The 19,672-nt window shown below is 39.1% G+C and overlaps 1 protein-coding gene across 8 annotated transcripts in view; it reads right to left on the bottom strand.

The window, feature by feature from the left end:
- Positions 1 to 19,672, bottom strand: part of ITSN1 (intersectin 1) — a 126,436-nt gene that overhangs the window by 84,341 nt on the left and 22,423 nt on the right. For all 8 annotated transcript variants that reach the window (XR_010825302.1, XM_066978287.1, XM_066978265.1 and 5 more), the window contains exons 2-4: positions 12,288 to 12,347; positions 7,229 to 7,321; positions 5,094 to 5,157 (exon numbers count right to left, since the gene is read on the bottom strand). Coding sequence is in view for 7 of the 8 variants with exons in the window: in XM_066978287.1 (XP_066834388.1) it covers positions 5,094 to 5,157; positions 7,229 to 7,321; positions 12,288 to 12,315 (185 nt within the window). In the remaining variant the exon portion in view is untranslated. The remainder of the gene's footprint in view (positions 1 to 5,093; positions 5,158 to 7,228; positions 7,322 to 12,287; positions 12,348 to 19,672) is intronic.

Raw genomic sequence — 19,672 nt, 5'->3', positions numbered from 1 at the left:
GGATATTTTAATTTTGTTCTTCACACACCTTTTACTTTTTAGAACCGAAACAGTTCATATAACGTACATTAGTCACCACCTATAAACAGTGACATTAGGTTTCTAAAAGTCCCACTTGGGAGAAATAAGGCTGCAAGTCTTACAAACCTGAAACATGCTAGGTAAGATGAGGCAAAAGTTATTTGGAGTGTTAGGATGTCAGAAAATGGGTAACTGTATTTTTGAAGTGCTCCCCTGTGTGGGTTTTGCATTAGAAAGTAAACCAACATATAGTGAAAAAATACTAAGTGTAAGATAGCTTCACTAGAAAAATAAGAGTGCTAAGAACAATGGAAACCAGAAGATAATTAGCTACCAGCACACTCTACACCTTTCCAAAGGCAACTAAAGAAAATGCAAAATTATTAAATGGGGAAAATGTGTGTTTGTTTGTTTTTAATGAAAGTTTTGTTCAATGCTTGCTTAGCCATTCTTCTGTCAGATGCCCAGTGGAAATGGGAGAGTAAAATCCAGGCTTATACAGCTAGCAAACCTGTGGATGTGCATACAAAATCAGGGAAAATAATCTGGAGAAACAATTTTTTTGACTTCAGTCATCAGTGGTCCTCCCAAGGAAGACACCTTCCTCAACAGAGAAGTCAGTCAGCTCCGCTGTGACCAACTGGCACCAACAACTCAAATAAATAGTTGCAATGCTCCTTACACCTCTGCATTTAAGCAAAGTAATTACACGAGATGTATTTATAAGCCATTTGTTCAACGTAAGTGGCTTCTACACATGCAACTACTTTGATTTATAAAACTGGGGGCTTTCCATCACAAGCAGAATCTCTGAGACTGTCAAATACACGGCCATGAAAATGCAGTTAAGAGTAAATACTTGTTGTGCTGTAGGCAGCCTTGATTCTCCAGACACTAGCAGCATACTGCAAGAACACAGTAAGTCTTTGCATTTAACATGAGAAAATATTAACTGACCAGTAATAAGAAACTTTGATATGCACCAGCCTTACTGCTTTCACTGAACTCCTTTCACTTAATCATCAGTAAGTTTTAATTTACTGTCTGACCTTCTGTTCAACTCATTTACTCTACACCAATGGCTTTGTTATTTTATTCAATAGTGTGAATTTCAGTAAAAAAATTTACATACATGCTACAGAATTTATACATGTTTTCACAGCTTGTTAACAAAAATCAGCTTTGGTCTGACAAAATCTTTAGTGAATAAATAGGACAAACTTCCATTTCTAATTATTGAACCTAGTTGTCATGCTGTTAGATTACAGTGCTACTTTGAATAAACATCACCTTAAATCCAGCAAGCGCCTGACAGTAAACACTAATTACACTGTTCTGCTTCTAATGAAATTTGGAAAAATGTAATGTCCTTAAATTTGCTTCATTTAAGGTCTGGCCGGAAACTAGTGGAGAGCAGTAAATGAATTAAACACTGACCAAATATTGATTATATTTCATAGAACATGCCTGTGTTTACAACAGGGGTTTTCTAATGAGAAAAACTACAGCAGACTTCATCACAATGCTAGATTACAGGTGGTGACAAAATTCTTCCCCTACAGATCTTTTCCTGCTTCTTTCTCTCCTTTTTTTCTTCAGAATGCAAAGACAACTTGATTATTTCTGCATCTATTAAAGACAGAAACTAAGCACGCAGGCATTTTTGTCCTTTAAATGTGCTTACAATTAGGCTACAAAACATCCACCTCTATGAAAACAACAGTGTTAAAGCAAGGAAACACCCTGCAGTTGAAAAACCTGGAATTATTTAGTTTCATATTCCCATATTAGAATATACAATCCCACACTGTGTCATAAAATTCAGGCATAAAAGGAGAAATTACTTTTTTTTTCATCATTCACTTACGCGATGCATGTATAGTAAGATCTACAACTCATAGAATTGCCACCCCTTTATCTTTCGGATCCACACTTTGATAGAAATTTAAGAAAGTGTGAGCTTGTGAGGGAAGTGTATGTCAGGAAAAGGTAGTGTCACCTGACAGTTTTAGTCTGTCCTGAAAAAATAAAAACCAAATAACTCTAAACACACCAGAACAGCTGGCATTGATTATTTTAGTTCCCATTTAATTCAAGAGAGACAGGCTACACAGAAGATGCTTTTTGAGGCCAGCACTCCAGAGAGCTTTAGAAGACAGCCAGGTTGTTACCTACTTAAAAACAGTTATTTTTCAAGCCATTGCTGTCTCAATTCAATGCCTACTTAGAGGCTTTTGAAAAGAAAAGAAAAAAAAAAAAAACAGCTTTGGATACTACAAAGCCTGAAAAGGGTAGATTAGTAGTATACATGACGTGTCACAATAATTCCAGTAGTTTGCTCCACCAAGGACACGGAGACTTCTTTTGTCTTACATGAATGCTGTGTAGAAGGGACACAGGAATTCTCAGTGCTAAAAAGCATGGAGCTACTGTTTTAAAGAACATGAGTACTAAGGAAACACTGACTAATAGCAGAAATTTAAATCAGATATACTTTTCAGAGCGTCATCTTAGAAAACAATTACACCAACTGCAGAATATCCTCAAAGCAGCCCTTGAAGAAGAAAACATTTAACTGATACTTCAGCTAGGTAGTATTTCTTGAAGTTCTAGTAAAAACTACTTTTTCATGATTAAAAAAAAAGGCAATTCAAATTTACTTAAAATGTAAGATTGCTATAATCCTTATACAGCTGACTCGAACAAAATTCTCTCACTCATGAGATAATATGTTTGGAAAGTCAAAGAGAATTTGATTTTTCTGCAGAAAGCTCAGAAAGCTGGCCTGTCATTCATTAGGCCAACCCCCCTGCAATTCCTTTCCCAGTTGTTTTTTTTCTATACGAGAACTTCCATAGCCAACAAAACAGATGGAAATTTGTATTAGCATAGGTTTGTCTACATACAGTTCTAGGTAGCCTTTTATGAAAAAAATGCTAAGTTCTTATCTTGCAGACATTAATATAATAAACTGTTTTCAAATAAGTCAGCTCATTGAGAATAGGAAAATACTTGCAACATACAATATGCCCATGATTCCATATTTTTAGGATCAGAAAATTAATCTGAAGACTTGTACTAGTTGCTCTAACTCAGAATAGTAACTTTCCTTTCTTGAAGAGTGTTTTACCTTCCCTTCTCTCCCTCTATTAATCGCATGCTATATAAAGTAAGCATTTCCATCTATTTACGAAATACTGATAAAAAATATTTTACGTAGATTTTATCTCTTACAGAGATTCTGGGCTTTTAATGGCAGATTTCCCCCCTCTGTTAAAATATTCACAGTCCTACATCAATGTTAATAGAAATTTGGATAGGCAACATTCACAATATTGCTATTAACTTCTAAATCCACAAAGCAAGTGCCACTTATAGATCTCACCCCTGGGAGCTAAGGCAAACAATGATTCACATTTTTCAGTGCAGTCTGGAGCATATTGTGACGTCCTTTGGAGGCTGCAAAGGACTTCTTGCCACTAAACAGTCTAACTTCTATTGTTTCTGTGGGACAGCAGTAATAAGCGGTAGCTTACAAACAAACATTCACTGATTCATCAAAAGAGCTAAATCATTCAAGTGGTGGGAAAAAGAAGGTTGTTTTTTTTAAGAGGTCTCTTATTTTTACAGCCACTATGCAAATATTGTCTTACTTGGTTATTCTAGTTCCAACTGAGAATTCATAAAACTGATCTAGACTTTAACTTAAATAATTACTTCTCTTAATTCAGAGATGATTGAAAAAAGAAGACAGACAATGAGAAAAAGGGAAATACCTACATTTTTGGTATGATTTAGAAAGGCAGCATGAATAAGTTTTAGTTCAGCTTTATTTAAAAAAATGTGCAAGTTCGGGTCTTGTCTCTATGACAACTACAGAACCAGTGGAATGATTCTCTCCCTCTCAAGAGGCTGAAAAACTGAATAATTCAGAGAGGAAGAGATTTTTAGTCAGACTATTTACAACTGTTTAGTTTTGTTAACACCTATTTAAAGCTAATGCCTATGGAACATTTTTGGAGAAAGGATGTCTTGTTCAAGACAAAACCTCTTTCACTCTTTAATTAAGAAGCAAGATAAGTTCCACAGGGACATCTGAACTTTCACTGAGCCTTCTAGCAAATAAGGTAACAAGACCAGATTTGATATTTGTAAGACAAAAGTCATTTGAAAAGAAAATACGCTATTTATTTAAAAGCCACGTAAATCCAGTCCCTCTTTAAAGCATGCATATTTCCAAAGTGATTGTTTTTCTTGCAAGAAAATAACTTTCTTCCTTCAGTCAGAGCAAGACTTTGCCTTCTGAAGCCTTTACTACAACAAAAAGTTGTTATAAATGCAATAAATTACCCTCTCTTTCGAACAGTTAACATCAGAGAAAAAGTTAACACATTTGTTGAAAGTTATCCACCGCTCTGCTGCTTTTTCCACTCTAGAAAGTTTTAGTAGTAATATAACTAATGCAAATTATAAGTAGTCTACAGTTAGCACTTCCGAATCCAAAAGGGTCATGTAATCTAGAGCAAAAGTTCTCCTGCATGAAGAAAACTGTGAGACTGTAGAAATATCTGTGATGTGTAATGTACAGCAATGAAGACTGTGAGATGTCTAAACTCACCAAGAAATACTAAAAATTTCAAGCTTTCAAACTGTATCTTCAACTACAAAGAAAACAGTCTATTGTCAGTCTTAATTTGGTAATAAATTTTGCAAGTCTTACATAGGCTAATTAAAAAGAATTTTACTACTACTTAACGTGCTTAATGATTGTATTGGTATAGTTTTAACAAAACTGAAAGCATTTGGTAGTTTGTAATGAGGGTTCCAAATCACTAACTTCAAAAACGCCATTTGTAGAAGGATGGCTACTTCCAGTAACTGAAAAAGTAACTTAGAAACTCAGCTAAACAATACTAGAAAGCATATTTGCCTTGTAGACTTTTGGAAGCACACTGAACAAAACGGGTGATTTTAAAACCCCAGAATATGAAATACAATTACTGCACAAGTCTGTACAAGTGAGCTTCATGCTCCAATATAACTGCAATCTCCCCCTTCCTCCATATACTCACCATATCTGTGCTAACACCGGTTGAGGTAACCCAGACTGAAAAAAAAAGTTTCTAGCTTGATCACCTATAAAATAAATAGGACATCATTTCAGAAAATGCTAAAAATACCAATTAGTAAAGAGGAAATCATGAATCAAAATATCTAAATCGGAAACAACAGTAAAGCCATAAGTACTTAATGCTACAGATACACAACAGAGAATGATATTTAAGGTTTGCCACTCAAGAACCTACAAGATATTTCCAACAAAGACATACTTTTTCAGTCTGCAACAGTCAGCACCACATGAAGTCAATTGGACATAAACATTTAGTACTACGGGAAACTCACAGTTCACAGTACCTAATTTGTGTCAATGGCTCTCTTTGCAGGAATCATGTGCTTTGTGAGAACAAGAAAATTTTTTCCTTCAAAGAAATTACATATCAATACAAACTCTATCCTAGATTTTTGGTAGTAAAAGGCTAGTCAGCTGCCACAAAGAAAATAAAGTGGTTTTTATCCTGATGTGTAACCCAGGATAAAGCATCCCTTAAAGAAAGCAATGGTACATTTCAGTCATTTTCCAAATATCAATTAAAAGTAAGGATAGAAAAACAAGTACAAAAGGATTAGGCACTTGGAAATAATGTGGCCTGTAAAGGAAATTTGTAAACAAACTAGAAATAGCACTAATTATCAAAGGAAGTCAATAAAAATTGTACTAGCTTACATACTGAACTACAACAGATTTTGTGTCAAGTCTGTCATGCAACAGGAGCAGGAACAATCAAATTGTATACTTGGAGCTATGTATGGGTGTGATGAGACTCTGCCAAGAATCCAATTCTGATTTCGTACTCTGGAAATCTTCTTGATGGGGCAGACAGCAGAAAAGGTAGAACATAGCTTTACCTTACATTTATTTCCACTGAGCATAAGATTTTAGATAGCTCTTAAGGGAATTTAATGTAACGAAACAAAACAAGTAGACACCATACTGCCTTTAAAACCAAAGCAAATCAGTGTTTTTAAATGAAAACTTAGGAGGACCAATGCAGCCTTTATTCACAGCTTTGCTTCCCACAAATTACATCATTTTTTGCCATTTAGATTTTTTAAAAGGTCACCCACAGTGATTGCACTAATTTAAACAATCAGTTTCTGAAACAGACTTCAGTTATATTAATAGATCTTTATTTAAACAGACTTCTTAATCTATTAGTATGTTAGTGTAGCCGGTTGACCCCAGCAGAAATTAAGACCCAACCAGCTACTCACTAATTTCTCTCCCCCTAGCAGAACAGGGGGAAAAATAGGCAGAGCAAAGTGTGAAAAGTCAGGAAGCTTGTTGACTGAGATAAAGATGTTTTAATAATTGAAAGAGGGAGGAAAAAAATAAACAAAACAACCAAGTGATGCAAAGTTAATCACTCACCACCTCCTGCAAGCAACCAATGCCCAGCCAGTCTCTGATCAATGGCTACCTTGGAAAAAAAGTGCATCCACCTCCCCCAGTTGTTGTTGTTGCTGTTGAGCATGCCAGTACAGAATATCCCTTTGGTCAGTTTGGGTCAGCTGCGTCCCCTCCCAACTTGTTAACCATCTCCAGCCTACTCACAGCAGGGAGCAGTGTGAGAAAGAGATAATGCTGGAAGCTGTGCAAGCACTGTACAGCAATAGCCAAAATGGTGTTATCAACACTGCAAAACACAGCACCACGCAGGCTGCCACAAAGAAAGTTAATGCTATCTCAGCCAGGCTCAGGACAGGGAGTTACTTCACCAAGGGCATTAAAGCACAATAAATATTACTAAGCATCAGGGTGATTCCACATTCTGAATTGTAACTCTGCAGTTCATAAGTATCAGCTGCCCCTACACAATACAGCTGCTGTACAGAGCCAGCTATAAATCATTTTAATTCTACTTAAAAAATCAAGTGGCATAAACCAGGTATAGAGTTTACAGTAAAATATCAGAAAAGGTGGAGTTGATGTAGCAAGGCAAATGAAAAATAGGATGTGAAGTGAGTAAGACTTGTTCAATTTTTCAAATTCTTATGTTCTATTGTCTCCTAGGCAGCTCTTTACATATTTAGATTCATTAGTTAAGATTTAATTAAATGAAATTAGAAGTGAAAACTATTTCATTACCAGTGATAAATCCAGATGTTGGTTTCAGACTGTGGAACTGCTGATCATGTTTAGCTCTCTCCTCCACAGTAATAGCCCAGATATCCAGGTTGCCTAGTTGAAGAGAGACAGAAAAGCAAAATTAAGAAACATCTAAAAAGAAACTTCCCTATTTCTGAGTATAATTAAATCACACCATACCGGACCTATGAAAACAACATACAAAAACATAGAAGCTATTCCTCCAAAGTCTGTAGTTGCAAGTTCCATGAATCCCAAAACAGCCAGTTAGTACTTATGCAATATTATCATAGAATCATTAAGGTTGGAAAAGACCTCCAAGATCATCTGGTCCAACCATTCCCCTACCACGAGTATCACCCACTAAACCATGTCCCTAAGCACCAGGTCCAACCTTTCCTTAAACATCCCCAAGAACAGTGACTCCACCACCTCCTTGGTCACACTAGAACTAAATGGTACCCAGTTAAGATGACTGCTGATCATTGATTCACTCCTCCGGCTCATAGGAATCTGAAGTCACAACTGGGCTACCCAAATTGCAATCAAACTTACAAATGGGCTATTAAAAGGCAACATCAGTGTACCAGAAGATAGAATGCAGAAATCTCATAATACATATTTAGGTGGTGAGGAGCCAGTTGCACGTACAGCTGAAATGAAATTCAAGTTCTTTTAACCGAAAAGGTACATCAGCTCGTCAGATGTGTATTATGTGGTTTCGTACTCTTGCAAGAGGAGAACTCCCCTTACTGGTCTAGGAAAAGTGTGACGAAACCAGACGATTAACAATTTTCATTGGCAACAACAGCACAGTTTAGGAAAGTACGCTCATCAATCTTTTAAGGTTGAGAAGTCTGAGTAAGAGTATGTTACAAGGACCAGATTCTTCACACCACGCTCCTAAGCTGGAGGTGAATATTTAGTTTACACTGAGATTTACTACCCCTTCTACAATGCCAGGCTCCTACAATGCGTTCTTTAGTTCTACTTTGATTTTTGCAACAGATCCACTCTCTCCCCTCTTCCAGACATTTCACTTTCATCCTCCAGATTATTTGCACTCAGAGCAAACACAACACCTCATCTTCTACTTGAGACTTCCAACGAGCTATCTAACATTATATTGCAGGCTTGTCTCAACAATTTGTAGACCAGTAACACATCATGATTTCAACATCTGGAGAAGTATATTGTGCTAGTGCGACTTCCTGTAACTCCTACTGTATAGACATGTCATGATCTGAAGGCATCCAAGTTAAAGGAATCACTGTTCTGTGAAAACAAAGAGGAGATCTAGCATTCACTCTGTCTCAGCAGTAAATTCTCAGAGATTCAATTTCAGGTAACAGGGACCACAAATACCCACAGCAAGTACTTCAAACTGCTTGCAGGCTGAGTCAGAATCAAACTCAGCAGTTAAGAAGAACATGAGAATTTCCTGCCTCCTAAATTTCTTCCATTTAAAAACTACTTTCATGTGGCAAAATATACTTTGGAGAGAAAATAAAATGGGCAAGGGGAAGAGAAACATCCTTTTAAATGTTTGGTTTCGTTAATGAAGGAAAAGCTACATTCTTGGTAAAAATTGTCATCTCTGTTTCAGATAACCTATGTATTTCTAGAAGAAGGCAGGTAGATAATATCTCATTCAAACAAAGGACATTTTAAGATGAGTCCGAGGAAACAAGAGGCACTGTAAACAGGTTTCATAGCTGTGCTCCCTGTGAGGATGAAATGGGATTCTCCTTTGAATATGAATGTGCCAAAACGCAACAGTTCACATAAGGAACTATCACCTCCATCTTCCTGCAAACTCCTGGCAGGAGGAAAAGAAATAGTGTTGATTAAGACTTTTTGACCAACATACAGGCTAGGCCAACTAGTATAGGCCAAGTAATGGCAGATGACCATCCCCCTGTAAAGGAAACATGACTACTCTGGCATGAGATCATAAGGCTGGATGTGGTAATTTACACTTGGAGGGAAAAATTCTTGAATACAATGTGGGGGAGAAAGAAAAATACTGTGACATTTGTAACGATTCTCTGGCTCTCTCTCTCTCAATTTGAGGTATACATGACTCCAGTACTCCCCCTAAAAAAACACCACGAACAACAAAGAACATCTCTTCCTATCCTTCTCCAAAGAGGGAAATAAAACCCACAACTAAGAACTCTTATGGCATGAGGTAACCAAAAATGTATTCTATTAACTATTTTAAAACAAAATTTATTTATTTCTTCTCTGGATTCCCTGAAACTAGAACAAATGATGGTCAGTATTTACTCTTCCAGATGGAGACTTGGATGGTATTGAAACAGTAGATCTCCTTTGCAGGATATGAACATCAAAAGAGATGAAGTTAAACCAAGCAAATATAATAGGCTCTTCACAAGAGCTATGAATGGCATCTGATACTGCCTCATTTCCATCTTTTGTTATTTGAGGAAACAATGAGATCTATGGGAGGGCATGAAGTAGGATCTTTCCCAGCATCAAGACATCATTCGTGGCTTCAGATCCTGGATGCCAACACAGAAGTTGGGAGGCATTTCAGTATATTTGGATGCAAAGGAAGCCGTCATCAAACCACAAAATTGACTCATAGGAAAGCTATTCTTGAACACAGTAGCAAGCCCTCTAACCATCTTTTCTTATAGAAGGCTCAGCAATCATCTCATCTGCAAAAGTGAAGCAGTGCACTCTCATAAATAAAATGGGCATTTTCTTCTCCTGGACTAATCAACAGAAGGTTGAGCACACCACACATTCTTCCCGACAATTAAAAAAAATCCTGTTATGCCTATTCAATTTTGTTAATGTCATCCTTAAAATGAACAGTGTTCTAGAACATCAGTGAGTCAGCCCAGTTCATGTGGTGGGTATTGTAATGTTTCCATACCCATTCCCCAAAATGATTTTGGAAGATTTTTTAAAAAGAAAGAAGTTAAACAAAAACAAAATGATAATTAATTATATTTACATGGAGAGGAATACCAGAGATCACTCATTTGGAGCAAGGGCTCTCCCAAGATGGAGACTGCATAAATCTCATCTGCATCTTGATCAGTGACTGCAGGTAACAGAAAATGTTGCATTCTTGAAAGGGGAATACATTTCCCCATAAGAACTGGAATTTTCTTTACAACCCCATTTATTTCCTCTCATAACAATCTCAGACTTTTGCTGTCATTCGTCTAAGAGGAGATGTGATGCTACCTGGTCGATTTGTTTTAAGTACAAATACCAAAACAGACTTCCCTCACACCACATTTGAAATTAAAGATACTCCAGAAACTACATTAGCCACATATTTATTTCAACCCACTCTTTGTAGAGCAGCCAGATCGGAAAAGCTGTTTGAGAAGAAATAGTAAATTCATTCCTTCCTAAAGCCACATAGTACACTTAACAGGATCCTGGACAACATATGCAAGATCAAATGGCAATACATAAAGTTGAAAAAAGAAAGATGCTATCCATCTGTAAAGCAATAAGAACTTTCTAAACATGGCAGAGGAGAATGCTTTGAAGAGGAGAGTTCCCTTAAGAACGCACGCATGTGTTTAAGTACGGTGCATGCAAAGCACAGCCCTAACTCTGAACACAAGGAAACACATCAGTCCAAACCAGCAGATTCCATTCACATCACGACTTTCTTAGACGGTGAAAATCAGATGAAATGAAGCTATTCCCACATTTCACGCGACCTAGAAGCATATCTTACAGGACACTGTTCAGCGAGTTTATTTGATGAAAACTTCTGGTAGCTAGTTTTGCTCCCAAACTGAGTTAAGTCTGGCATCAAACAAGATGCAGTTCCAGAGGGCTGGACTTCGAGATAACTGAGGCAGTGAATGACAGGTTCCAATTATACGTTTGTTCTAGCTACCACTTGCAAAGATGTGTTTCTTCTGTTGTACTTCATGGATTTTTTCAGACTGGCAGAGATTGCATCCAATCAATCGTGTTTAACAAGAACCGCGTCTCTCCAACAACACACTCTGAATAACATGCTTTTTTACTAAAGTCTCTTACTGAAACACTAACACTAGTTAGAAATCTAGTTCCTAGCTATATCACATCCCAAAAACTAGACTTCCATATATATTCATGTATTTGTGTACACATATACCTACACACGCATTTTTTGCATCCGAATTCATACACAAATACTTATACACACAATTAGAATCATATCTACATTTTCAGAGATAAGCATGTAACAGATGCATCATTCAGTTTAAGGGGAACCAAACTAGTTCCACTCCTTACTAGTTTTCAGCACTGAAATCTATCTTTGTCATCTTCCTTCAGATCAGTTGCAAAAAATTGGATCATAGATTGCTCAAAAACGTATTTCATATGGGTAGCAAAAAACAATGCTTGTACTGCACTACCAGGGTCCCTTCTAGACTTTTCACAGAAAATGAAGTTCAAGATATATTACCTTCCCCTGTTACAAATGGAGAGCTAAAAACCACAGCACTTTTCTTATCTAAACACAGATCATGGTACAATACAGGAAAGAAATTTGAAGTGATGGCATACAAAAGCATCTGCCATACTTTTTAACAATGAAAAAGTCCAGGAGTCCTAAAAGAAAAAGCACATCCACTTCTCAACCACAAATAGTGCTTATGAAGCAAGAATTTCCTCTGAAATAAAATATGCAAAATGCAGACAGAACCGAGTCAGGAAACTTAAAACAAGCAGATAAAGTTAGGTAACTGCAGACTGAGGCTTTGCCCTACTGTCAGTGACTGAGTGGCCTGGATCTGCCCTACAGTTACGAACAAACTGAAGGACTGCAATGGATCAATGCACAAGAAGGGAAACAGTGCAGCTTTTCTGCTTCACTCTTCTGAGACGTCTCCACAAAATTTCATGCATGTTCTCTAATGGGTCTGCAAAAACATCACAAGTCTGATAAACTATCACCTCAGGAAGATGCATTTCCATAAACACTTCCATACAGAACATATCTGAAAAACAACACGTTTATGCAGAATTTTTGCATATAAGAACCGTTCAGGATACATTACAAATGACTTACCCCCAAAAGGTGTTGGAAACTGAGCCATGGTTCTGTCACTTTTAGCTTGTTAATAGATGCCTGAAAAAAATAAAAACAATAATAATCACAAACAGTTACGGTATCTTCCACTTTCAGTACATTTTCTGTACCACCATCGATTAGTACAGGAAAAATCAAGGCAATGAAGAAACAGTATCACATAAAAACTACTTGAAAAAAATAGTTACTTGCAAGAGATCTAAATGTCTCATTTTTTGTGCTATTCTGTCCATCCTTAAGTGTCTTTTCAAACTAGCAAACATAGCTACATTTCAGTTCTGTTTCAAGAATGCCCTCAAAAATGATCTTCGTTTATAAATAATCAGTGATGTAGTAAAGAACAGAACTAAGTCAGCCCCAACTGACAAGATCTCAGTGACACTGCTCAACACTGCATTACTTCACCGGGTGTAACAGCTCTGCTCCCACTTAAGAGCAAAATTGGCTCTGTTTCCAACTGTTGAAAACATACAGCATTGTCAGCGATCTGTTTTTCACTCCTGACAAAAAATAAATAAAAAATCATAAAATGCACTGTATTGCTTAGAGTTCCTTTGTTTAAACAAAGTACATTAAAAAATGAAACTAGATTGCAAGACTCCTTTACCCTGAAATCGGCCCACAGATTTAATAAGTGTGTTCAAATGAATAGAGTGCTGAAGTTGACATCACAAGGAAAAAAGCTTTAGTTGGTGGGAGATACTCTTAATTTAACACTGCTTACTTCTCAAATAAAAGCAATCTAGAGTCCAGAAATTTAATCTTTAAAGGAAAAAAAAAAAAAAGGAAAAACATTTTTCTTTTGCCACACAAAGACTGACATCAACTGCCTGAGCCAAGAGGACAATAGCTAGCAAGAGAGCGGCAAAACAATGAAAAAGCAGCCTCTTGTCCTACTGGATTCCACTCATGTTTTCCAGGCAACAGGAGAAAAGCAAAAGGAAACAGAACCAGAAGGAGAATAATTTAGACTGCTTGAACAGCAGCAGAAATTTATCAATATCACTAAGAAAAGGCATTAACTTGCACCAACAATTTCCTTTTGTCTGAATTTCTTGTTTGTTCCCCTCCCCATCCCCCTTTCACACTTCCCACATACTCTTCTGGCTTCCAACTTGGGAACCTACTATATATACACACCACAGATGTCACTGAAAAAAAGCAAAAAAAAAAAAAACCAAAAAAACAGCATTTTTGCGAACCAGTCTCCCCATCAATTGCAATTTAAAACACTACGAAGAAAATACTGATTTTTCTGCTCATAATTTGGCAGGGCAACCAAGCGTGGTGCATGACTCAGAAGCCTTCTTCCAAATGCCAGGTAACGCAGCCGATACCAATTTCACGCAGAGAAGGCATCATCTCAAAAGTTTGGAATCACACACCTACTGATACAGTATTTTCACAAAATACTGCAAACCCAGCTACCTTGGTAGTACGGCTATTTCAAAAGCGTTTCTGAAGTGCTGAAAAATGACCACTTTAATCTATAAAGTGCAGTCAGTATCTTTATTATGACGCTTCTATTCCTTAAAACTATGAGCAAACCCTAGAAGAAAAAGTTGTTGGAACTTCCATAGATGTATGCTTGAATCTTATGGCACTCGAGTGTCACAGAGATAACAGAAGGGACACCAGAAGAGCACAGATTCTCTTCCTGCTGCAATTTCCCACACGATGCAGAAGGACAGGAAAAGCATTATTTATGGCAGCCACAGGAGGACAAGAGCAGAAAGCCAAAAAAAAAAAAAAAAAAAAAAGAAACTCAGACTTGAGAGGGAAGAGAACTAGAGTTTAAGAAAGAAATGAAATAAAAGATATCCACTTATTCAATTGCGCAAGCTGAGAAAAGTGAAATATTTTAAGAACTAGGACAGAAGAGTGCATAAAAGGACTGAAAGTGTTTAGCCACTTATGGGAAGTGGATTTAAGGTCACTTATGGACTCTCCTCCCTGTATGACCAGAACTCCAAAAGAATTGCTAGTTTATTGCTCCTCTACCTTGACCACATCGGACAGAAGGGAGAGGGATGGGAAGTCTCAAGACTATGCCTGTAGTAGATGTCAAAGAAAGCATAATGCCATTGAAAAGAGCAGAATGGATGCTGGAAGGAAATAAAAAAAAAACAAGAGTTAGCAGTAAACAACAGTAAGCAGTAAATAGTGATGAGTAAAATGGAGAAAAGGAACAGAAAGCTAGGTTAAACTTGGGAGCCTGGAAAACAAGAGACCACAGAGATACAGCAGGAAGCAGAGAGAGAGAATGATCACTGTACCCCAGTAAAAGAGTAATTTAAGTTTGCCCTTTATTGCCAACGGTACACCTAACTTCCACAACCAGAGATTTCATTTTACATGCCTGAGGTAATGCCAGGGGCCCGACCTCTGCAGGAATTAAACTTTGCAGCTGCAGACAGCCGATTCTACCAGCTCAGGGGTTGTTACATATGAAAATGAAGACCAAGGGAGAGCAGGAATTTCACAGCATTCTCATGCTGGGTGACTTGGTAGTTTTTTGAGTATTTGGGCAGTTCAAGATCTCTGGGACGGAGAGCAGGTATTATTTATCTGAAAAACACCTGGCACAGTCATTATGTTATAAATTGTATATTTCTAATGACTGCAATAGAAATACGAGCACTGGTATTTCAATTCACGACACTATTTTGAAATAGCAACAAGTTGTTTTGGATCAGCATTCTTTAAACCCTAATCTCTGCTGGTTCCACAACAGCATGAACACTTCCCTGCGCCTTCTTAGATCCTCCCAGCAACCCCCAACAAGAAAAGACGTGTAACATGGCAAAACAAAAGTTGGGAAGCAAGCAGAAAGCTGACAGCAAAGCAGTATGGGTGAACAACCCTGTCAGTTCCCTTCAGGAAAGCAGTAGTTTCTCTCTAACCAACTACTGGTATTCAGATTTGTATGAACTCGGTTATTTTAGCTTTTTTTTTTTTTTTTAATTCTCTAACAAATGTGATTGCAATTGCCCAAGAGTTCAGAAGTTACTCAAGCAGAAGGAAGAAAGACAGTAAGGGGAACCACAAGTGCACCATTAGTCAACTGTAAGCATTGTCCTTAGAAAGCCAACCTAAAACCCTCACCGTAAGCAAAATTATGCAAGTAATGAATTGCTAAACACCAGTCCTTCCAATAGTTTACTTTGCTCAGCAATCAGAAGATGCAACAGATACTTTATGCTGCTTTCAGAAAGAGCAATGAAGAGCACTGAGCCACTCACCTCCCCGTGCCCACCAAAAGGCTCAGTGCATCACTGCACTGACAATTTAGAAGAATCCCACAGTTACACACTTTCTTCTACCACACATCAGTCCATAAACAGGAAGATATACATCTAATCTAAGCGTAACATGAGCCACTAAATGCTATGATTGTTCACAGACCCTGCACTTCTCCCAGTGCTCAAGTTCCCAGCGTGGTGCCCATATTAACCCAACCCCGTGCCCTCTGCCCACAAAGGCCTGTGTGGTACCAGGATGTTTTTGGGGTCTCACATCTGTGAAAGCAGCACAAGGAACAAGTGATGGTCCAGTCAAGCAGTCGCTTGCAAGTGCACGAGGCACATTGCATACTTCTGCCCTCTGTGCTTCTTCTCGGCTCAAGAACGTGGTCCTATGTTGTCAGAAGCCGGCAGAAAGGGTTGGCAGCGATCCTCCAGTTTCACTCCACACCTGCTGCGTTCAAGGGCTTCACCTCTCCGGCTCTCAGGAGGTTGAAAGCCCACAAAGACCAGCAGTGACCATTTCCAGCAAGGAAAGTGGGGAAAGGGGAGTGCACTGTTCCTCAGAAATAACAGGGTCAATAAGACCAGATGAGCCCACGCTTTTCAGCCTATTTTCAGCACTCAGCTGAGTGCTATTTCTCAGCGCCGAGGAGATGGACAATACTTGAAGATAGATTCTCAGCCCTGATTTTCTTCCTCTGGGACAACCCTACTGGAATAAATGCAGTCCTTCCGTCCATGATTTCCTACGGGCTTCAGAGGAAAATGAGGCCTTCAGCATACATGAGCATGGTGGTGATGTAAATTTAAATACTGATGTCTTATTTAAAGTTTAACCTTGAAAAGCGATCAGGTTGAAAACAACTACATTAACGAGACGTAAAAGTCAGATGTATGAAAATTCCCTCCACTACGTATTATATATAGGCTTTAACAACACGTCTCAAAACTTTGCTCGTTTCTATTTAAAGTTGCCTATGTTCTTAGAAAGACACAGAAAAAACGCCATAGGAGGTATAAATTAAGCTCAATTTTGCTATTTCTGTGCTAGGCGTCTTTACAGGGACAAGTCACACAGGAAAAAAAAAAAAAGTAGTTTTATTCTCGTTAAAATGCACCACACCATTTCTATTCCTTAACAGCCTTCACATATCTTGGGCACACAATATATGAAGTAATCCTCAAGGCAACTTATCAGTCACCTTCTTCCTCCTACAGGAAAACAAACAAACAAACAAAGAAAACCAGATAAAGCACGTCCTTCTCACAAATTCCAAGTTATGGCAAAATACCCCGAGCAGGACATCATCTCAGAGTATCACAGACTAACAGCAGGTTTTGTTGCTTTCCCATGTTACATGGAGAAGTCCTTACACTTACTATTAATAAAAGGACTCCGACAGTTTCAGCAAAGCCTGGTTATTTAAGATAGATGTCGGAAAACAAAAATAATTTGAGATGTTCATAGGGAGTCTGACTCTTGCTCTTTGGAGATCAGATAGTTAATACAGTTACCAGCTTGAGTCGAACTTTTCAGAGTTTCAGCTCTTCACAGGAATCATTTCTGGCTGTAAACACCCTCACAAACGTCAGGATGTTCTACCGTTTCTTATATTTTTTCCCAACCAGTTGAAAAAGGCTGGGCACAGTCGCAAATACTGTTCAGATTCCTGTGGCAAGGATCAAAGGGCTGCTGCGAAGGTCACTTTGGTAAACAGATCTATCTTCTGCTCTGGAGAAAGAACAAGCTGACCACAAATGAAGAGAAATCACTGCAAACCCACCCGGCAGGCAACAGGTGTGGTACCAAAGTGCTCTTCTTTTTCCTCCACTCTAGATCAGAAAACAGCTCCAGAGTCGAATGGCAAACTCCTCACTTTCAAAAAGCAGAAGATATTGAGGCATTTATCAACAGGCTGTTGACAACTGTGGTGGAAGCCCCAGACTGACAACAAAAATGATATTTCTGGGTACAATGAACCTGCAAGCAATTATGGCCATAATGTGTTTTTTTTTTGCCATGGCACTGCCACTTCATCTTGTTCTGTCACTCCCGCTTCAAGTAGTTTTGTAAGAAAGCCCTCCTCAATTATTTCCAGGAAGCACCAGATTTTTGTCTCTCCTTGCTCAAATACTACATAAAGGACACATTGTCCAAAACCCATTTTATTACTTCATGGCCTTAGGGTCAAAGTTCAAGAGAAATGCTATGAAGAACACACTTGGTCAATGATCAGACAAGTGTAAGGTCCAGACAGAAGGCTTCATTTGCCACCCAGATTAACAACTGGCTTGCTCTTTATCCCAGTTTCTTTCAGCAAACACCAGTTTTCCAGGCTATATTAGCTCATACTTCTGGGTATTTCTCCTTTCTTTAACCTGTAAATATTTATACTAATAATTTCACATTTAACCAGTAAGCCAGGTGTTCAGAGTTTATTTAGAAACATAGAAGACTATTTCTTCACTGACTCATTCCCTGAAAATGTGCTCCTTTTTCCTTCCAACAGACGAGAAGCGATGAGGTAACTGCTTACTAGCTTTGACATCCTCCTTCTGAAGCAGACAGGAATGACAATCCCCATTTCAGTCCCCATTCCAAAGCTGGGGACACTACGGCAGGAAAGCATTTGATGGAGGAGATGTCCCTGGGCCCATAACCTGGTGAGGCTGACTGAGAGGGCTTCACACCAGGATCGATCAGGGAGGGAGACACCATTATGGACACGGGGGTTCAGCCAAGGGATGGTGCGGCCCTGTCTGAGGGTGGCAAGGCTAGTGGGAGCGTCTCTGCTGCCCCAAGGAGCACTGTGGGTTCAGGAGCATGTCTGAAGTGCTTGCATACCCAACCTGTGCAGTATGGGGAACACACGGGATGAAGTGGAAGCTTTGGTCCTTTCCCAGAGCTATGATATCACTGGTATTAGTGAGACTTGGTGGGACGAGTTCCCCACCTGGAGTGCTGGGATTGCAGGCCAGCGGCCATCCAGGAGGGACAGGCAGGGCAGGAGAAGGGGAGATTAGACTGTGAGGCCCTTGCCTTAAGGGATGGTGAAGTAAAGAGCCTCTGCGAGAAGATTAAGGGGGCAGATAGCAAAGCAGACCAGGATGATGGCACGGATAAGCCATTCTATAGGCAAGTGGGGGACATCCCAGCATTGGCTGGTCTTGTCCTTATGGGAGACATCAACTTCCCAGACAAAAACTGGGACTATCATACTGCTGCGACAAGCAAAGCTGGGAAATTCCTAAAACATGTTGAAGATAACTTCCCATCACAAGTACTGACTGAGCCAACCAGGAAAGGAGCCCTCCTGGATCTGTTGTTTGAGAACAGGGAAGGCCTTATGGCAGAGGTGACGGTACGTGATTGTCTGGGCCACAGTCATCATGAAAGAGTTGAGTTCATAAGTTTTGGTGCAAGGAGAAAAAAGGTCAGGAGAGTTGCCATTATGGACTTTAAGAGTCAAATATTGTGTGCAGTTCTGGGCTCCACAATATAAAAAGGATGTTAAGGTCCTTGAATGCATCCAGAGGAGGGCAACGAAGCCGGCAGAAGGGCTGGCAGGCACGTCCTGTGAGGAGGGGCTGAGGACACTGGGGTTGTCCAGCCTGGAGAAGAGGAGGCTGAGAGGCGGCCTCATTGCTCTGCGACTCCCTAAGGAGGGGAAGTGGAGAGGGAGGTGCCAGCCTCTGCTCCTGGTCACCGATGGCAGGACACGCGGGAACAGCACAAAGCTGCTCCAGGGGAGGCTCAGGCTGGACATGAGGAAACATTTCTTTACCATGAGGGTGGTCAAACACTGGAACAGGCTTCCCAGTGGATGCGCCCATGCCATGTTCAAGAGGCATTTGGACAATGCTCTCAGTAACGTGATTTATCTTATGGTTAGCGCTGAGGGGGGCAGGGAGTTGGACTAGGTGGCCATTGTAGGTCCCCTCCAACCGAACTATTATTCTATTCTAATTCAAGGTAAAAGTTAATAGCTTAACTTGGAACAGAAACCTAATTCAGTCTTATCATGAACCACAAGAACATATTTTGCACGAGGGTATTACACGTAGCAGATAAACTAAATGATAAAGTTGGAAATGTGAAGTTAAAGAACCGGACATCTT

The sequence above is a fragment of the Anser cygnoides genome, chromosome 1, assembly GCF_040182565.1.
Source record: "Anser cygnoides isolate HZ-2024a breed goose chromosome 1, Taihu_goose_T2T_genome, whole genome shotgun sequence".
Lineage (NCBI taxonomy): Eukaryota > Metazoa > Chordata > Aves > Anseriformes > Anatidae > Anser > Anser cygnoides.
This window is presented reverse-complemented; position numbering and strand designations above follow the sequence as displayed.